The sequence below is a fragment of the Manis pentadactyla genome, chromosome 1 (assembly GCF_030020395.1).
Source record: "Manis pentadactyla isolate mManPen7 chromosome 1, mManPen7.hap1, whole genome shotgun sequence".
Lineage (NCBI taxonomy): Eukaryota > Metazoa > Chordata > Mammalia > Pholidota > Manidae > Manis > Manis pentadactyla.
The window spans coordinates 9,262,086-9,283,418 of record NC_080019.1 but is presented as its reverse complement, the minus strand read 5'-3'; the positions used below and the strand labels follow the sequence as shown (position 1 = coordinate 9,283,418).

At 40.2% G+C, this 21,333-nt stretch overlaps 1 protein-coding gene across 3 annotated transcripts; it reads left to right on the top strand.

Annotated features, from left to right (window-relative positions):
• Positions 1-49: 49 nt before the first annotated feature.
• Positions 50-20,600, top strand: BNIP3L (BCL2 interacting protein 3 like). 3 transcript variants are annotated; one of them, XM_036888925.2, is made up of 6 exons: positions 55-237; positions 7,016-7,199; positions 11,317-11,389; positions 15,991-16,094; positions 16,224-16,373; positions 17,871-20,600. In XM_036888925.2, exons 1-6 carry the CDS (start codon positions 141-143, stop codon positions 17,917-17,919), a joined length of 657 nt encoding a protein of 218 aa, XP_036744820.1. In that variant the 5' UTR covers positions 55-140; the 3' UTR covers positions 17,920-20,600. The 3 variants fall into 3 exon arrangements, with proteins under 3 accessions (XP_057364089.1, XP_036744820.1, XP_036744821.1); XM_036888926.2 differs by lacking the exon at positions 55-237 and adding an exon at positions 6,180-6,302; XM_057508106.1 differs by lacking the exons at positions 15,991-16,094; positions 16,224-16,373; positions 17,871-20,600 and adding an exon at positions 14,604-15,932 and having other exon boundaries at positions 50-237.
• The last annotated feature ends 733 nt before the right edge of the window (positions 20,601-21,333 follow it).

Below are 21,333 nucleotides of genomic sequence, written 5' to 3'. Positions count from 1 at the left end.
TGTCATCACGTGGTCTGGCCAGGCCCTGACGTCAGGGGCGGGCGGGGCTACGCAGGCGCAGAAAAGGGGGCGGGGGACTCAGGCTTGTTGTGTTGCTGCCCGAGGTCCAGAGGCGATCCTGCTGCGGCCGCTGCCCGACGATGTCGTCTCATTTAGTAGAGCAGCCGCCGCCGCTGCACAACAACAACAACGGCGAGGAAGGCGGCCAGCCTGTGCCCCCGCCAGCCGGCCTCAACAGTGAGCGCCGGGCAGGCGGGCGCAGCGCAGGGATGGGGGAGGAGGAGCTGCTCCGGCCGCCGCCGCCAGCTCCGCGCGGGGGGCGGGAGGAGAAGGCAGCCCATAGGCCAAGGCCGAGGATGTGCGGGTGACAGACGGCCGCCGCCACCTGTCAGGAGGAGCCGCTCCTGTCTGCCTCGTGCCCGGCCGCCCCTCCGTCCGAGGGTCCTGGCTCTGGGGCTGCCGGGCTCCCTCTGAGGACCCCGGGGAGAGAGGGGCGCCCGGCCGGTCCCACCTGTGGGCCGCAAGCGGGACCAATCGGGGCGTGAGGGCGGGGCGCAGGGGGCAGCGGGCCGGGCGGCGCGGGGACGTGGGCTGGGCCGGGGACGTGCGGCGGGCGCGCCAGGGGATGGACGCGGGCGGCGGGGGCGGCCGGGGGGGACTGGGGAGCGGCTGACCCCCGCCACGGCGGGCTTCCCGAGCGAGCGCTCTCGCTGCGTTCCTTTGTCACCACAGGCTGGGCAGGAAAAGGGTTTGGTAATTTAGTGGCTACTTGCATCACGTTGCAGGGTGGGGGTGAGGAGTCTATGCTACTTTTTTTTACATTTTTCAGAGTTGCTTAAGTGATTTTCTTTTTTCTCTTTTTGAAACGATGGGGTCGAGTTCCATGTAAGCCGGTTTATGATCCTCTCGAACCATCTAAGACAGAACAAATCACAGAGTCTGGGGCAGTGGATTTTCAGAAACGGGAATAAAAGCGCACATGCAGGGGCTCCTGAAAGTGAATGGGCCGTATTGAGTTACGACAAACTACGGTTGCTTTTCCTGACATTCTGGTGCTCAGACATCTTGTCTTGAGGCTATTCCCAGTTGTCTTTAAAGCCCGAGTCTTAGAAAGGCTCTTGCCGAACCTTTCTGTAATTCATCTCTTGAAAGAGGGAGTTGGGACAGTTTGCACATGGCAGATGAAATCGTTTAAAAAGCATTTGGATGCTTAAATGACATTTAAAGGCATTGCAGTATCTTTCATAAGAGGGAGGGGTTCTAGCATGGCCTAAAAATTATTTTAAGGAAAAGAATTCCTGTCCTCACAAAATGGGGATAGAATGTGAGTTTTCATTGCTGCTGCTCCATCTTTGGATGGATAAATTCCTTAAATGTTGACTTTTTTAAAACTTGTAAGTGCCTTTTTTTATGTTCTAGAATATTAGATTTATATATTATCCCCCACAGTAAATTAGGATTAATTTGTCTCTTTGTTATCTCCTTCACCTATTTACCCATTCTTAGCACACACCTTTAGAAGCGTGGGGCTTTAGAATGGAAAGAGGCTTTGGAGACCACTGTCTCCTGTTATTTACCAGTAAAGAAACAAGTCTCAAGAGTGTTGTCCAGGTTCATAGCAGGCTAAGACCTAGTACTGAGGTTTTTACTTTCACCTGATTTAGTGCTCCTCTCAGAACACTTCTTTTCTGTGCCCCAGAATCCCCTGGTTATGTGTTTTTTATTCTCTCAGTATGTTAGTCCACCTAATACAAAGGTGACCTGCCTCTCTCTCTCATACTGTTTCCTAATTGTATTCATTGTTTTCCTGTGATACTTAGAAGTTAGCTGTTTGGTTAGTGCGTGAACATGATTTCACAGAACACAAAAGACTTTTAATTCTCCTTTGACCATTTAACAAAAAAATGGAGTTGAGCTGTATGTGATTATCTTTGTATGACAGAGGCATGTGGTGTTTGATGTCCTTGGCCAATCAGGTACTGCTACGTTTAGGTTGGCTCTTGAGAAGTGGAAGAACACTCAGCCCTCGGGTGTGTGTGTGTATGAGGGAGAGATCAAAGTGTTGCTTTGGGAAAACCTGTATAGAAAGCATTTTATTTGGGCAGGGGTGAGATTTAAAAGTTATGAAAAGCTTTTAGAGATTGCCATACTTAATTACTTGCCTCTTGCCTTTTACTCTGTTTTTTAGCTCATTATACAACAGTGCACTGAACAAAAAGCCTTATTGATTCCTTCAAGTGATTTTTGGGCACTGGGCGAAAAACAACTCATTCAGGCATCTAATATCAGCGTTGCTGATAAGTTGAAGTTCTTTGCTGGGTAAAGTTGCACAAGTATGAAAAACAGGAGATGAACTCATTGTACAGATTATCTCTGGTTTAGGATTTTATCTTTAGTTCAGGGGTCAAAGCAGAGTTTTACCAGTGAATTACTGAAATATTTGAAACAATGAAACCTTCAGATTTTTTTTTTTATTTCCAGTTTTAGAGGGGACTTCTCACTTTCATTACAAATTAGTGGACAGATATCTGAAGTACTTCCAAAAGTCCAGTTTCCAATTGTTAAATTTTATTCTTAAGAAGACTAGCAGACTAGCAAGCTACTTAAGAATAGTTGTATAGGATATTTATGCCATAAAATGCATTAGGTAATATAAGGAAAATCAAGGTAACAGTGTAATTCTTGTTATTGCTTAGTGTAGGAAGTACACCCTTTTTTCTTTTTGTTTTTAAACATCTTCAACATGATGTACTTGCTTCCCCAGGATGGCATGAAGGGTGTTTAAGGCTATGACATGTGACACTTCACTACCTTATAATACTGGTTTGAACACAAAAGTAATTAGTGTGGCAGTATGTACTTGTGCAAAAAGATGACCCTTTTTTTTTTTGAAGAATGTCAGTGACTGTTCTTGGTCTGAATTCCGTCATCATGTATTTTAATTTTAAATAAAGGCTTTGAGGAAAGAAGGTAAGACAGTGAGATATGTCATGCCTGGTTAGGAGAAGAGTTGCACACGGGGCCTTGAAAAAATGAGGGGCAAAAGAGAAATACAGTTGACCCTTGAACTATGCAGGGGTTAGGGGCATAGACTCTCGTTCAGTTGAAAATCTGCATTTTTAACTCCCCCAAAACTTAACTTGTAATAGACTACTGTTGATTTTATGTTAGGAATGTTAAATAGACTAGTATCTACATAATATTTTATGCACTCGTGACATAACTAGCTTTCAATTTTTTCAATATTTCTAGGCTACATGGTTCATCTATGCGGTTTTTGCATTGTTGCAAATCTCCACAAAAATTTCCAACATATTTACTGAAAAAAATGCACATATAACTTGACCCTCATAGTTCAAACCATGTTATTCAAGGGTCAACTGTACACTTCTTCCTTCTCTCCCTGCCCTTACCCCCCAGCTCTCCCATTCCTCTTGCAAAGGGATTGAACTGGTGATTTGAAAACCATAAAAAATATGTACAGTACACAGTCGTGAATCTAACTACAATCCTGGGCCACCCTTTGTGATGTACTGTGTTAGAGAACGTAGATGTGTGCTTTTCTGAATCCTTTCAGAGATTATCAAAGACATCAATGAGAAAATAACTCATGTATTGTGCATATGTATAATTCAGCATTATAGATTGGTTTTCAGTTGGTAAGTAGTCTTTAAATATAATAGAGACTGCAGGTTTTAATTTTAAAGCATGATTATTGGGGAAAGAACTCCCTGAGATTTCTTTCCTACTTTGTGTGGCTTGAACAGCACAACCTTCATATTTTGCTCTGTTTCCTTTCCAAGTAAAGAGGGTCTTTGTGAGGACTGGAAGGGTTAGTACACCACGATATTCCGAGGCACTCAGAATTGTAGATGTGTAGCCTCTTAATGAGTTTCTGTGCATAACTTTCTGTGCAGTACTGTTACTTCCCTAGATGGCATTGCTGAAAGAGAATTGTTGGGTTAAAGGAAATTACCTTTTTAAGGCTCTTAATACATACGTATTGCCAAATTACCCTCCTCCAAAGCCCTGATTGTCATAATATGAGAAGTAATCGTTTGGGTAATGGTTAACCCATTGCCATTTGGATAATGCTTAAAGTGGTATATCTTTATGATGGGATGAAAAGCAGTTGTTTAAAAGAGTGAAGTAAGGTAATAGATATTAACATTAAAAGACATCTGTAAGTTGTTAGGTAAGAAACACTAAACAGAAAAATACGTATGATACAATTCCATTTTTTTTTTTGTAAAAACAAGTGAAGAACAACTATATTTTTCATTGGAAAAGCTCTATAAGTTTACATATTAAACTTCAAAAGGGGTTTCCTTTGGGAGTAGGAATGGGAGATGTGATGTCTACATGTTCAAGAAACATTAGTTTTGCAATAAATGTTTTTTAAAAGATACAGGGTATAATTACAATAGTAACATACTTAGCATGTACTAGGGACCTTTATGATTTCTCTATGCACTTTATTTCATATTCCTAGCAACTATATGACGTAGACACGATTATTATCCTTATTTTGCTGATGAGAAAACTGAGAGGTTAAGTGACCTGTCTAGAGTGTAACTGTTATAAGTGGTAGAGTGGGAGTCTGACTTCAGTCTGTGCTTGTAAACAGTCCCCTGCTATATGCCAACCAAATGTCGTCTGCCTGAAGTAGAGATGCTTTCAGTTATGCTGGGTGTTAAGGCATTCACGATCACTTCTGCTAAGCTCTCTAGGTACGTCTCATGTTCCTAGGTTCTGATTGCTTATGCGTTTTTCGTGCAGGAAGTAGAATATAGATATTCGTTTTGAAGCCCTTTAAAAAAGTAAGATCTAGAAGACCTGATATTGTTACAGCCTTTTTTCTCTTTGATCTGCTACTTCAAGTGAACATGAATTGTATTTTAGGGAAGACTGGCTTATGCAGAGACCCATCTGGAACTCCTGGTTCCTTAGTTCTGTTTCTGCCAGAACAACTTGTGCCTTTTGTTTGTTTTTGTTTATTTTAAACATTGGGCTTCTGTACAAGAAGAACTGGTCCCATTGGTTTAAAATAAATTTAAAAATCCTAGAAACAGTTGAGTAGAGAAAAGTTTGTTTATCATATACCTCTCTCTCTGCGTCCTTTCCAGTTAAAATAAACTTAGGGATGCTTTTGGCATGTTCGTATTCCAGAGGCACTCCACATATTTAGTTAATTTACCTTCAGTGTTAGCTCTTTCATAGCTTTGCTAGTTGAATTTGTTAATCCATTTTGAGTTCTGTCTAGTCTATGTCCATTTTTGCGTGTACATGGAAGGAGATCACGGAGATGTCATCATCTGTGTTTGGCAGTACGGTCCCAAAGAATTGGTGGTGTTTGTGGGACTGTGACAGCCTCTGGGACTGCCTTCAATGCAGGGGAAGGAAGGGGAGCTTCATTTGTATTTAGCAAACACTGTTCTAAGTACTTTACAAAATACAAACTCTCCTAACTAGTGTCTCACAACCTCTCTCATTTACTAGGCACTTTAGCTATGTCCCTGTATTTAGTCCTCACAGCAACTCTGAGAGGTTAGTCCTATGATATTATCTCTCTGTTTTGTAAGTGAGGAGACTGAAGCTCAGAAAGTCAGACAAACAGACAGGTGGGAGGGTCAGATTCCTAGCCAGGTCTGCCTTTGAGCCTGTCCTTCATCCAGGGATGATGCTGAGCTCCCTTGTAGGGCTGCAATGGTCGTCACCTTGTTTACAGCGCATGAGGCTTTGAGGCTGCTGGGGTGATTATTCTGATTTACTGATAGCCCAGGCGGTTCAGCCACAGAACTCTTAACACTGCTGGGAGTTTAGAGGAAGGGTCCCACCAACCTGCTTAGTTACATTTTCCAAACCAAAATTTGTTGTAAAGAATGGAAATTAGGAAAAACTACACCACTTTCTGTTTTTGTATTAAAGTTGGTTTATTGGCTATTGCTACCAGTTCTCATTAACATGAAAGCACCCTTGCAGTCACCTAGTAAGAAATAAAGCAGACTTCTCTCTGGGGGTTACCAACCAAAAAAAAAAAAAAGGGTATGAAAGCACCTTAATGTGTTCAAACTCATTGAGCCAATGATTATTTTCAGGGATTTCAATAAATACTTAAGGAATTTCCGTTACTGGGGCCACACCCCCTTTCCTGTGGCTCCACCCCCACCCACCCTTTGCTGGAGAAAACCTTAGTGTCATCAGTACCAGTGAGGAGTTGCTTCTCCCCACAAACCAAAAGCCTTAATGAAAACCCTAGGAAGCAGGGACTTGTGGGAGAGAAGAAAGGACGAGTTCACAAGGTATGGTGAGTGCATAGAAAAAGGAGGGAATGGAAAGGAGAGGAGGAAACTTTTGGGACAGAGGGGAAGGTTTTTCAGAATTTTTAGTCTTATCTGACTTAAAGAACCAGATGCATTAATTTTATGCTCCATAGCTTTACATAAATTGAAATTTTTTGATCGGATTTACATTGCCTTTTTAGGAGCATCCCAGTTGTTTGCACTAGTTAAGACATAGTTGTTAACTACTTAAAATGTCCTTTATGAAGTTTCTAAGCCATATGTTTATTTCGTTTGTGGAGAGGATAGAACTAAATTACTAGGATAGACTATGGGAAAAAATACAGATAATAGTTCAAGTATTAAAGGTAAGTAGCCTGTCTCGTAATAAAGTAGCTAATTTATTTTTTGAAAAGGAAGCTCAAAGTTTTCAGTGAAGTGTTTATTGGGTATAAACTTAGCTCTAAATTGTAGAGAAAATTGGCTGAGAAACATTTCCTAAGGTACTAGTTTTAGAGTTGCAGCTTCTTGGTTGATTGCATGAGTTACTTTAGGAACAGAAATATATAGATATTTAGACTTTTATTGCTCCTTGCTTATTTTCTTCAGAAAATTTTTGCGTTGGTTTGAGGCAAGACAGAATTCTTATCTGAATTTACCATATTCACATCTGTGTGTGCATGACAGGTTTCAGTTCTGCTGTGGCTAATTAAGCTATCTGACTTGTCCAACAGGTTCCTGGGTGGAGCTACCCATGAACACCAGCAATGGCAATGATAATGGCAATGGGAAAAATGGGGGCCTGGAACATGTGCCTTCCTCATCCTCAATCCACAATGGAGACATGGAGAAGATTCTTCTGGACGCCCAGCATGAATCAGGCCAGAGTAGTTCAAGAGGCAGTTCCCACTGTGACAGGTAAGTGAGAGCTGTGATTTGGCAGAAATCAGGAAACACATGGGTTACAAGGTTAGTTCCCATCAGAAAAAAAATTGCCATCTTCATATAACACAATCTGCTCCCTGATTTACTGCAGCATGTGTATTTAAATCAGCTAAATGAGGAGTTCTACAGTACCCACTGTTTTTCCCAGGATTAAGTCAGTTTCTTAATTCAGATTGCTCCATTTTTCTGTTTATCAGTTTAAAGGCAGTGGCATGAAAGTTCCCTTATAGAATTAATGTAACTTTCTTCCATTTTCCTTTGTCATTTTGTTCCTGTTTCACAGGTCATACACTGCCTTGAATATAATTATCTCTGTGTATATCTGTCACCTTTCTAGATTGTGAGGCACCAAAGGGCAGGGGTCCTATTTCATCTCCTTCGTGCCCTTGACAGAGGAGGTGCTCGCAGGTGGTAGACACTCAGTAGGTGTTTGAGTCATAGGAACTGCAAGTTGATTCAAGTTGCGGCAGTATTTGCAGTGGACGTACCAACGCGGTCTGTGAAGATAGTTAATTTTGAAGGCCATTCTGTTTCCTCAGAGGAGGTTTTATTTCAGACCTCATTTTTCTATGTCTGACTTGGGAAAACTAATTCCGTTGATTAAGGACTGCATATGGTGATGAGAGTAAAAATATAGAGCTAAATATAAGTTGAATGAAACCAAGTTGTTAGTTTATTTTTCAGAATAAGCTTCTCTTTTTCTTGAAGGACTAGGTATTAAATCACATAGAAGTACTAACAGTTCTTAGACCAATGACAGTCATACTGTCAGCATTATTGAGTATGGGATGGTCTTCTGATTGATTAAGAGTTAATGCCAGCCATGTAGAACATGCAAATGTGCACAGAAAAGATTAAGGAAACAGCTAAGAATGTAAACAGTCATTATCTCTAAGAGATGGAATTACGGATATTTTTCTTCTGAATATTTTTGTACTTTGTAAGAAATGTATATGTAGTACATACTACTTACCAGAAAAAGTGTAAAAGGAGAAACGAAATAAATCACATTCCTGCATGTCTTATGATCCACTGATGTTACCACGGCAGCAGAGGGCTGGCCTGCTGGCTCTGTGGCACTCTGTACGCCCCCACTACCCCGTCTGTCTGACTTGTCCCTGTGCTGCTTAAGAGCCTGGGCTGGCTCTTTTTTTAAGCACAAGCAGAGCAGATGGCTCTTTTCTGAGCATCTTGCCATTACTTCTAGTAGCTACAGCATTTGTCTATCTTTCAGAATGAATTTTTGTTATATTTCCTTTATATTATGGGATTGTTGATGGGTTTGTGATGTCTTCTGCTTCTTTGGGCCTGCTGACAAGACTTTTACGAGACAGTCAAGTACATGACACTTGCTCTGTGGTTCCAGGGTGTCTCTTCACCTGCTGTTCACTCGGCACACTCATTGAGCAGAGAGGAAACTATCCGCTCGCTTTTCTGCTCTTTTTACTTCATTTATGGTCACAGTGACACTTGGGATCGAGTATAAAGTCCCCTCCCCATGACTGTGTTTCAGTCAGGCTTCTAAACATGCAAAAAGAAGGGTGGCTTTTGGACCCTTTCCTATCCCTCAGCTTGTGTATCTTCAGGCTCTAGGTTACTGGCCATCTTCCAGAGGAGGCCTGGAGCTCTAGCTCAGGACATCTGACTAGCATGCTTGGGCATTGAAGACAGTCTTCAAAATTAATGTCATTTGCATTGCCATGCATTTCTGTATTTGAAGTTGTTGAGACGTGTTTCTCATAGGTGAGAAAGTTCTCAGATTGTTGAATATTAGTCTGGAAGCTAATTGTGTATATTTTCAACTTCAAAATTATTCCATAGATATGCTTTTGTCACTGTGGTGGTGGTTAGAAGATAATCCCTGTGTTTTGCTTGTGTTCCATCCAAAGCCGGAGGAGTTTTCAACCTACACGCTAGTTTCATTACAGGGCTTTTCAGAGTAACAGCACACAGACCCCCATTTCTAGTGATTCTCATTCTGTTTCAGGCATGGGGTAGGGACATGAGAATATTTTAGAAGCTCCCTAGCTGATCCTAGTATGAGCCAGGGTTGAAACTTTAATGCATTCCAAATTGTTAGGAGTAATGAACACTTTACAGTGACATGTTCAGTGTTTTTTTCTAAGTGATTTTTGCCCATAGTAAAGAACAGTGTAGAGGTAGATGGCGCTCCTGGAGGATTCCTGACGTTGGCGGCCGCTGCCGTGAGCGGCCGTGGCTGTGTGAGGCTGGCCCTTCCCTGATCTCTGGCTGTGGACGGGACACCAGGAGGGCCTGGGTCTCTTTGGCTCCTGTGCCAGAGCCTGAGGTTTCTAGTTCAAGAGAACATTTTTCTAAGTACATTAATATGTTTGTTTGATACAGAATCAGCTTTCCTCTTTGCCCATCTCCATTTAAGAATCTTCTGTGTCGGTTATAATAGTCTAAGACTTCTGGACCTAATGAGTGACAGATTTCTGGTGATCTTCCTTATTTTTCAGTCACCCTCACCAACATCTCTGTGTATAAACATTGGATACATGCTCTTGACAGTTTTAATAGTTAAGCCTGGAGCATTTTTTATCCTCACTTAAGTTCAGATTTGGGCGTGTGTAGTGGAAGATGTAATGACTTGCTGGGGTCACACAAGCAATCGCTAATAAAGCTAAGAATAAAACAGCACATTGTATTCATCTATCGTATCAAGTACAGTTTGTGATCATGTGTGTTGGTCTAAAAATTTATCTGTAAATATTTGTAGTTCTGGGAATGTATCTTGTATTCTCATGAAAGGTTATGTATTCATATCTAAGCTTATATAATTCACTCTGGAATATCTTAAAGAAGGTATTTCTGAAATAAGTAGAATAATGATTCACAGATTTTCTGATCCTATTGCTCCTTTACACTCCTAAAAATTAGGGACCCCAAAGATCTTTTGTTATTGTGGGATATGTGTATGTATTTATATTTCTCTGTCAGAAATTTTTTAAAAATTAAGAAATATGTATTCATTCAACAATAATAAATGTGTTACATTTTAACATAAGTAACTTTGATGAAAAATAACTATTTCCTTAACAAAAAAATTAGTAATAATAAGGATTAGTGGTGGTGTTTTACAGTTTTGCATATCTCTAATATCTGGCTTAATAGAAAACATCTGGGTTCTCATCTGCTTTTGCATTTAATCTGATTAAAAAAACACATCATGTAAATTTCTCTGTACACTTGTGAGAGAATAACAGTGAAAAAGGCGAAGAAATCATAATAATATTATGAAACCAGTTTAACCTCAAAGACCCTTTGAAAGAGCAGTGGGGGAGGTCTTTGGGGAGAAGGGACTGTGTCGCCTGGCACTGGAGGCTCCTGGCGCTCGCCTCTCCCCAGACTGTGTGTCCTGCGTGCCTTCCCCACCCCCAGAGGCTGTCCCAAGGATGCAGCCTGGAGGTAGTGACGCGGCGTTGGGACCATCTGGACCGTCTGCATGACTGAACCCCATTCAGGCCTCTATATAAACTTTTAACATTGGGCAGGTGGGTTCAGAGATCTTCCTGTCTTGTGGCTACCCAAGAAAGTCCTCCTGTGTAAGCTCTGTTGCTTTTTACACCAGCCGCCTACCAAGCTACAGTGGCCTGCCTCTTTCTTCTGTCTCTCTCTGCCCCCCCCTAAAATTTGGGGGCTAGTATCCGATTACACCCACAAAGCTCCCAAAGAGGTTGTGAACCAACAAAGAGTCTTTGAGAACTGCTCTTACACTTCAAGAGCTGCTGGTGACAAATTATTTAGTGGTGAAAGAACTTGGAGGGAAAGAACCCCAAATTAGGTTCCTGAATTGGAAGATCATTTTACCTCTATTGGAGAAGAGTGAAAATAAGAAAATAAAATACATCATGGCAAAGGACTCCCTCATGACTGAAAGATCCCCAAATATCTTGAGAGTAGGTGTGTGCAATTTCCTTTTTCTCGTACGGGGTTGTGATGGACTCTCTGATTTGCTGCCTTTTCAAAGCTGTACGAGTGTAACTTTTAATTCTCTGATTTTCATCAAAGCCTAGCTTCTTTGACAAAATGAGAATTAAAACTAATGGCTAAATTTTTTCTCTTCCAGCCCTTCCCCACAAGAAGATGGGCAGATTATGTTTGATGTGGAAATGCATACCAGCAGGGACCATAGCTCTCAGGTGTGTGTGTGTTTATTTTTCTGGTTTACAATAAATAGGAAAAATGCAGACCTCTGTAAATAGGTATGTTTTCCTGTAATATATTCAAGAATGAGACAACTTTAAAAAATAGTTGAAGCTATTTTAAGTCATTCATTTTCTGATTTTGGAGTTTAGCTAGGATGCAATAGTCCTTGTTGAACAACTTTATGAGAATTCGGAGCCCTATCCCCATAAAATAATTGGAAAATTCCAGGCTAGTTTCTTGACCTTATAAATAGGAAACTGAGACAGATGTCTTATTTAAGGTCACAAAAATAATTGAAAAGGAACGTTGTTGTAGAACCAGGTGTGAAAACATTTTCTTCATCTGAAACCAAAGCAATGACTTGACATGAATCTCAGCAGCCAGAGATAACCATCAAAATTATGTGGGTTTCCGTAAGTTAAAGGAGATAAATATGGCTCACTAGGAGTTGACATTATCACTAGGCCTATGACATATGCATCCATAGATGGATGTGCTATTGAAAGCTTACCATGATATGTATTATAAACTTAGGAAAAGCAAATAATTGTTGTTCATGATTTAGAATGTTCACAGACAGCACTTAACAATATTGATGTGTCAGGCCACCTAAAAGTATTAGAGTGCAAATTCTGTTAAGGTGCTTGTAGAATATTTGTTGAAGGATTGTTTGGACAGATTCTAACAAAAATTTTGTGGGGTTCCCACTCTATAGTGTCCTAAATCCTGTGAACTAGAAATACTCTGTGTGTTTTCTTTGAGCCACCCAATATTCTTTGTGTTTGGAAGGCTGCGTAGTTCTCCCTACTTTGTGGTCTGTTTGTGCTGTGCTCTGAAACCTAGAAAATCAGTGTATTTGATACAAATATATTCTATGATGAGCTTATAGTATTTTATGGGAAGCTTATAATAGTCATGTGGGAAGATGTTCTGACTGAAACTATTAAATTGCTGGCTTATAGATGTCAGTTTTGCCACATGGCAATAAGCTTTCACTAATGAAAGCAAATAAAGTTTCCTTTGCAAAAAGTGTTCTTAGAAATCCCAAGATAGAGAAATGAAATTAATCCTTTGCTATAGTCTTTCCTGAGGAAGATGTTCTCAGTCAATATTGTCTTTTGTACAAACAAGTTAAAAATCTAGATGAGCGTTTTCTAAATTGGTTTTGAGGAACATTTGCTCAGTGGGAAGTTCCATAAGATAGTTCTGAAGCCAAATAAGTGGAAAATAATGTAGTTCCTGGTCTCCTCACCCTCCCGTCCCAGAAGTCACAGCACAAAGTAGCCTATTCAAGGCTCTGACAATTGCTACAGTAAAGTAATCTGTTTATTTAAACCAAGTATTTCCCAAGCTTTTTTGATCTTAGGCCTCCCTTCCTCTCCACACACACCTTTTCTCCTAATAATTTACCTAACAACCTAATGGAATAATAATAAAAATCACAACAACAACAGCCTAGTGGAACACGTTGATAAGAGCTGTTCTGGCAGCTGGAGTAGCTGGGCTGCAATTGTGTTTTAACTGTTAATTGAATTTAAGTGGAATTCTAGAGCTAACTGCCTTCATTCTAAAATTCCAAAGGAATTTGTGACATTCAGAAAATGTTGGATTTTTGGCCTCTCAGCAGAAGCTTATGGGAGAGTATTGCTTGTGTGGTCACTGTTCAGGGCCACGTACCTCAGAGCACACCCAATATTGGGTGAGCAATACTAACGGTCAGATCAATTTAAACAAGGTTACCTTTTTGGAAAAGAGGTCTAACTCCTATAAGAAAAATATTGCATCTTTTAGAGTAAGACTTTTAATAAGGGAGAAAGGTATAATGTATTTAAACTTTCAGAAACCCTTTTACATTGCATTGTTTAAACTGAAGAAACTAATTTAAAAATGAATTATTTTGGGGCTTTGGAGGAGGATGGATTTTTTTTAAGAATGAGAAGCAAGCCTAGAGTTTGGAAACAGTTAAAAACAGTTAACAGAGGACTGCTATGATACTTGCTCTTGTTGAGTATTTTTCTTTATGCCTGTATGACAGGGCATTTTCAGCCTTTGTAGGAGGAGGAGGAAGGCAAGGCACTGATGTATCTTAGATATAAAGTTTTTCACACTCTTGCTGTTCTCAGTTCAGTGAAAGAGGTGATATTATCCCCATGAAAAAATCAGGCTTTGTCTGAAGGAAGTTACTTATCTAAGACCACAGTGTAAGTAAGCAGTAGCACCAGGATTGAGAGCAGGGCTGTGTGAGCCCCTGTTCCTTCTACCACAGTCAGCCAATGAACGGAATTGATTTCAGGAGCACTCACAAGGTCTGGAGAATGAATGAAAACACGTCTGGTAGACTTACAGTGTACGGAAGCCTAAGGTGTGATGCACTGAGGAGAAGGATCCTCTGAACTACACTTTCAGGGTGACAGTCCTCAAGAGACTCAGTTTTGTAGCAGAATATAGACCGTGAAGGCATTTCCTGCAGTGTGTTTCTGGGACCAAAGTGGCCAGCACAGTGTTGGGTATCATTAGAAGAGGATACAAACTGGAAAGTTCTCCCTTTGCCCTCTTGTACAACGTGTGTCTGTACCGCAGTGTGCAGCTTAATACCCACGTGTAGAGGCCCAAGGGGACGAAACGGGGGAGGTAAATGTGAGTGATGAGAACATAAGAGGCTTATGCGTGAAAACAGACTAAAATGATGAGAATCTTCTATCCCAATAAATGTAGGTGGAGAGAGTTATTGAGTTGGTTGAAAACGTGAATCTTCCCAAGTACATTTTTACCATATTCTGGAATTCCAAGAATTGCAAGGCAGTTTAAAACCCAAAACTGGCAAATTTGAGATTAATAACAGGAAGCACATGGCAGTAGTTGAGAGCTTAGGATCCATGTTCTTAAGGTAATCATTCTAAACTGATTTGGGGTTTGTTTGTTTTTTAATAATAGTTCAAAGAAAACATTGCTTCACTCAACTTAGAGAAAATTACATCATCTTACAAAAATAGAGCATAAAATATTACTGCCTTTTTATTCTCTTGAAAAGTCTGAAATAGTAACTTGTTTGCAAATGTACACCTGAGTCTTTGAGCAGCTTTAGAGAGGGGCCTGTGAGACCAGCGTTGGAAACTATAAGTAGCAGTGTCCTGTGGGGTGTTAAGTAGAGTCAGCTGTTGTGTGATCTATAAGTAAATAGTGACAGTGTATTGCTTTTTTATTTAGGATGTTTTCAGATTTACTCCGAAGAGCCAACTCATGTTTCTGAGTAATGTCAATGCCCAATGGAAAAAGCCTGACCCTAAAGGCTACATTGTGTCATTCAGTGGAATTTGCCAAGTTCAGCAGAACTGCATAGGAACTAGTAGCAGAGTAGCAAAACTCCACAGGGATTTAGTTGCTGGCTGCTTGTCCCTTTTGCCGTCTGAAGCTGCCTCCCATCTCGCAGGAACTAGACCTATCAAAAAAGATGTGGTCATATTCTGCATTTCATAACTGCCGCCTGAGAAGCATGAAAGCTTTGGTCAAAAAGTGAATCCTCTTCAAACAAACAGCAAATCAAAGCCGTTCTTAACTTTGCAACCATTTGGTTTGAGGTCATAGCATCACATTCCTTAAATGATTTTCATTCAGTTGAATGAAAATGTGTCATTTTTAGGAAAATCTCCTTTTTGTGGGTTCTAGTGAAATAGAACCTATTGGAAATTTTGTTGTTCTTGGCCCAAACCTGTAAGTTAGTAGCAAGAAAAAGGATTTATTTTTCATTTATTTGTTATGAAAGATGTCAAATTCTGACTCACTATCAAATAAATTGTTCCAACAACTTTGGCTTAAGTAGTTTTGAATAAACCTTGGGAAATGTTTGGATAAAGCTTTGTGTAAAAAATACAGTTGTCCAGGGAGTAAAACCGAATGCTTAAGGTGGGGTGCTCTAGCAGTCTGTCTGGATTTGAATACTGTCCCTGCTCCTTACTACTCATTGTCCTTAGGCAGTTACCTGATTTATGTCTCTGTTTCCTCATCTGTAAAATGGAATATGAATAGTTTTATATTTTTATAGGGTTGGTGCAAGGTAAAAGTTAATGCCTGTAAAACGATTAGGATGATGCATGTCTCTTGATAAATGCCTAATAAATACTATTTTTATTATTTGTTTCCTCATCGCACCTCCCACGTATTTTCTCATCACTTTCAATTTGTTAGCTTGTTCTTGGGTATGTGCCCCTTTATTTTTAATTATGAAAAGCTTTGCATACCAAAATAAAGAGGATATTACAGTGGTCCTCCTTAGCAGCATGACCCAGATTCAGCAACTCCCAGTATTTTTCACACTTTAGTTAGCATTCAATCCCAAAGTACACTTTTTTCAGGTTTTTATTCTATGTTTAGATACAACAGTGAAGGTTACTCAGCTTCTTTTTAGGATATTAAATACTCTGATCTGAGATCATTTTGTCAACCTTCTTGGAAAAACAGCATGTTCCTTACATAAAGTTTACTGACACACACAGTCTTACAGTTTTCCTATATTTTCTGTCTAGATTTGTCTTTCGGAGTAGGAAGAATCAGTCTTCCTCTTTTTCTTTTTTAAATTTTGAATTCTTCTTTATAGTCAGAAGAAGAAGCTGTAGAAGGAGAGAAAGAGGTTGATGCTTTGAAGAAAAGTGTGGACTGGGTGTCGGACTGGTCCAGTCGACCTGAAAACATTCCACCTAAGTATGTTCACACGCGTGTCTTCTCTGCGGACGGGCGTGCAGGTCCCGCTGCTGCGGGCGGTGGGCCCCCGGGTCACCAGGTCTTGTCAGCAAGTGATCTCTGACGTCTGCCTCTCCATCTCGTCCCCAGGGAGTTCCACTTCCGGCACCCCAAGCGCTCCGCGTCTCTGAGCATGAGGAAAAGTGGGGCCATGAAGAAAGGGGGCATTTTCTCTGCAGAATTTCTTAAGGTGTTCATTCCATCCCTCTTCCTCTCTCACGTTTTGGCTTTGGGGCTGGGGTAAGTACTCATAAACCCCTCCGGTCTTCCATTCATTTTATCCTACTATCTTATTTCCAGATGTCAGAAGTGTGTGTGAAAGCAGCTTTAGTGTTTTGCTTTTAATATCTAAGTGCAAACAGGGTGAACCGGAAAGGATTAGTGGAGTCGCTCCACCACTGGTACAGTGATAGGCATTTTTAATAAGGAGGATTTTTTTTGTTATTTTTGGATTTTGATGTTGTTTATAATTTACTCAAGATTAGCTAAATTTAAACTAATCTTTAGTGTGTAAATCTCAGATTGATAGGAACATTTTTTTTCCCAGATGGGAAAATTCTGTTGAAAAGACACTATTTTATCAAATAGTCTTTGAACTGGTAGGCTTGTTGAGAGTATTGTTTTTTTTTCCTCTTTGTAGGGTTTTCATATATTTTTAAATTTACTTGGCATTTACCTGAAATTCCTCAACTTCTCAGGCATATCATTTAATTCTTTATTTCTTGATTGAAAAATTGAGGAATTTTTTTTGAAAGATTTTAGGAGAAAAACACAGGCTGTTGATTTTTTCAAGGCGTGTCTGTTTCTGTCTTGAAGCACACCCACTTGGTCATTTCATGTACGTAAAAGGCAAAAGCTACATCATCCCTTACCTTCATGTGGGAGAGATACTCACAGTCATGTACCTGGAAACATGTGCCTTTCCCCCCACCACCACTTTTGTCTTTCTGGGTGCTCACTACCTGCTTTTGTGATGGCAGGCAGTGATGACAAACATACAGAAATGGAGGGGGTTCATGGTGCAGGGAAGGTGGGGACATTGTATGGGGTGGGTGTGGGAGCAGGGGTAGTGTTGACCGCAGCGGAGGTCATTTGCACTCCAGAGGTTGGTTTTTGTACCAGGAAGTAACTCTTCCTTTCATAAATGTTCAGCTTGTTTCTCCTGCTGGTGTAAGCGTACAGATGAGTGTAGAAAAAAGGATTTAGAAAGCTGGTCTTATCGCACTAGAGTCTGGGGATAGTTCCATATTTTCCTTGATATTCCTTCTTGTTTGGCACAGGCAAGTAATTTTTGGCCCTTCATCCTTAGGAGTTAAACTGTTCGTGAGAGCCTCTTTAAAGCACTGCAGCTTTATAATTCGGCATTTTACTGTAATTCGTATCTGAAGTATCAGTAGGTCGTTTTGCCCACCGCAAAGGAACCTCTTCAGATAGGCTAGTCCCGCCTTACCTTTGGAGGGCTCTGCTCTCTCTGGCCTTACTTGGTCTGATCACTAACCCAGCGCTGTCCAGTCCTGCCTGATGAGTAAACATGATCTTATAAAACCAGTTTGGCTGGCTGGTGACTAGTTTTAAATAAGTTGGTGATGATTTCAGGGTGTTGGGGAATTGTGCACGTATTTTTTGGAGCCTCTTACAAGGTCTGAAAAGTGTACTTGGTAAGTAGAGTTCAGCCTGTAGATAGGCAGGTACAGAACTGTTGCAGCAGACGAACATGACGACTCCGTTCCCTTTCAGCATCTACATCGGCAAGCGGCTGAGCACACCCTCCGCCAGCACCTACTGAGGAGACAGAGCCCCCGGGAGAGCGTGTGACTGTGAAGTGGTGTATTGTCACAGTAGTTTATTTGAACTTGAGACCATTGTAAGCATGACCCAGCCTCCCACCCTATTTTTACATAGCCAAGTTCCAGTAACTCTCAAATCCAGTATTTTATTCAAACTCTGTTGAGGCATTTTACTAACCTCGTTCCCTTTTTGGCCTGTAAGACACTTTAGAATTTCCCAACAGAGTTTACTGTTATTTAGAAATTTGCAAGGGCTTCTTTTCTGCAAATGCCACCAGCAGATTATAATTTTCTCAACAATGCTATTGTCTCCTTTTAGTACCACCAGACTTAGACCTGCATCATTCATAGTATAAATTTTATTCTTGCAAGATAACTACCATCTCTCTCTCAAAATGAGATCAGGTCAGCAAATGATGCATAAGCTCTGTTGTTTTGTTTTTCAAGACCAAGGCAGGCTTCCCTAAGCTTGAATTTATAGTTATTAAAAAAGAAAACAAAAAAAAGACACAAGAAGAAAACTATCCTGGGCAATAAAAAGTTACTTTAAACCAGCTTTGGAGCCAGTTTTTGTCTAAGCCTCCTAATGGCGCCTTGTAATTTGTAGGAGGCAGGCTGTCTAGGTGATAGGTGTGAAGTCGAGTAAGAAACATATCAGCAGACTTCAATACTAGTATGTTGTAATGCTGTCTTTTCTAAGGTATAGAGTCTTTATTTCTAATAAGAGGTGTCTCAGGCCTAGAAATAGATGAAATTGCTTTTGGGATTTTTGTGTGGTATTTTTATGTTTATTAGCTGCATGTGAATTTTTCATGACTTTACATTTTTTTTTTTTCTTTTTTCCTTTTTCCTAAGAAGAGGCTTTGGAATGAGTTCCAATTTGTGGTATAAATACAGGCTTCTTGTTTTAGGAAACATCACTTATACTCTGAAGCCTTTAAACTCAAAAGATAAATGTTCCAGAGCTGCTCCAAGTACTTGTGCAACTTTGAAAAACACACTTAGGTTGTGGGAACAATTGACAAAGTTCTGAAAAGATGCCATTGGTTTCCGTCTGGTCTCTGCCTCTCTCTCGTGTACTGGGCACCCTTCCCAAGGTGACTGCCGGGCTCTGCAGGCCCCGCGCCTTTGCTCCCGTAGCCCTCTTCCCATTTTTGTTAGACTCCTGCAGTTCCCCAGCACCCAGTGACTTTCTGCAATGATACACTTTTTTGTTTCTTTGTTTCTAAAATGTGAAGCTTTAGGACCAAATTATTCAAAGGCATCAGGATTACCACTTATTTCAAGTAGATTTATTGGAGGTCATGACTCTGAAACACAGCATGACTCTGAAAGATACTATTGTCTGTTTTATATATAAATAATTACTGTTTGTGATATAGACATACTGTTGAATACAGAGAGAACCATTGTTAATTTTAAAACTAGCAATCTATTCATTAAATAAAGTGTATCAAGTTGACTTGAATAAAAACACTATGACAACCAGGTTTGCCAGTTTGCAGAAACTAAATAACTCTTTTCCCTATCACATCAAGTTTTGTAAAATTGATGTGTTATTACAGTAGAAAATACAGATTAAGAAAAATTTTTGGCTTTTTTCAAGAATATAGCTGGCTATCTTTAAGAAAGATGCTATATCTAAAATAGTTTTCTGAATTACTTTTTCTTTCTAGCATTAGATGTCTAAATAATTTTGGGTATTTTCTTCTTATATCTTGTTTGTCTTACTCTTAAGCCTGGTAACACTTGATTTGCCTTCTATAACCTGTTTATTTCAAGTGTTAATATTTTAATTTCTTTGGGGAGAAAGTAAATCAGATGGCCCACTGATTTTGCAAAACCTGAGTAAAATTGGAAAGGCTGGTGAAGTTAAGAGAACTAAATAGCTAAACTGCTAAAATACACAGTTTGTATTACAGTTGGTATCATGGCAGGGAAAAGTAAAAATGTACTTAAAATAAGAGAAATGTTTTACAGGCAACACATTGCCCTCTTTTGAAATTCAGTAGCAGTTCTGTCAGAAATGTGATTGAACTTGGGTATATCTATGTTTTCTTTCAAAAGTGATAATAAATTTAGTTCTTCCCTTTTTCTTAAAATATCCATGAAATTTTGGACCATTACTTAAAACATGAATACATGATCACAGTAGAACTTAACAATGAAATCACGCAGTATTTATTAATAGCTCAAACATGGGGTAAATGTCTGTGCTCCTGCCTAGGTTTGTGTTGAACAGAAACACATTATGTGATTTGAGAGGTGAATTTAACAATTAACAGTTGACGTTTTAAGGTTACTGTTTCAAAGCTTTATACCTGTTTACAATTTGGGAGCAGAAAGGCAGACTTCATTTTTCTTATGCTTGGTGAAAACTGGCTTAGAATATTTACAAATAGAATCAAGAGCAAAACTGCACAAACTTGCACATTGGAAAGTGCAACAAGTTACTTTGATTGCAGTAAAAATATTTACTGTTCTAAAAATGAAAGTGGAGGGATTAGATGAATTTTTAAGTGAATCAGTTGTTGAAATTATTGGGATTAACTGAGCCAAAGTGATTATGCATTCTTCATCTGTTTGGTTAGTGTACATTGTATCATTATATACAGTTTACAATACATGTATAACTTGTAGCTATAAGCATTTTGTGCCATTAAAGCTCTCAGAAAACTTTTTCTGTCAGTATATCGTTTTATGTTACATGTGTTGCCTGGGAGTTCAGAGGAGAGGCAGCCTTACCCATCTCACAGAAATTTCTATCGTTCAGTTCCTAGCCATGTGCCGAGCATGTCAGGGTGGCCTTCCTGCCCTCTTGAGCTTCCTGTGCTCAGGACAGTCGCCGCACAATAGAATTACTAAGTGGAGAAGTGTGTGTGATGGATGGTGGGGCCCTGACCTCCCGAGCATTCATTCTGTGGGCAGCATCAGTGTTATTCACAGAGGACGTGCGGTACATTGGAAGGTGAGTAAGTGTTCAGCAAGTGCAAAAGGCAGTTAAGAGCATGCCTGTAAAGGAAAGGCAGGAACTGACATGTGAAAATATGTTCTAGAAATACAGTGGCCTTCAGTGTGGCTGAAAGCAGTATGGGTAGAGACGAAACTGAGTGCATGGTTTAGTGTTGAACCAAATTAAGACCGATAAGCCCATTGACGGGGTTGAACCTGTCTATTGTAGAGTTGGATACCTTTGAGAGCTTATTTAAAGCTGGGAAATGACAGAAGACTGACATTTTAGACAGTTATGGAAGAGTGAAGGGGAGGGTCCCCGGAAAGGAGACCAGGAACAGGGCCTGCCCTCAGCTGTCCCTGAGGGGGGGCGGGGCGGGTAATGGACATAAAGGAGACAAAGCTGAAGTCGGCTGGCAAGGCGATGCAGAGGGGAGAAGGCGTGTTTGTTTGGGTTTATT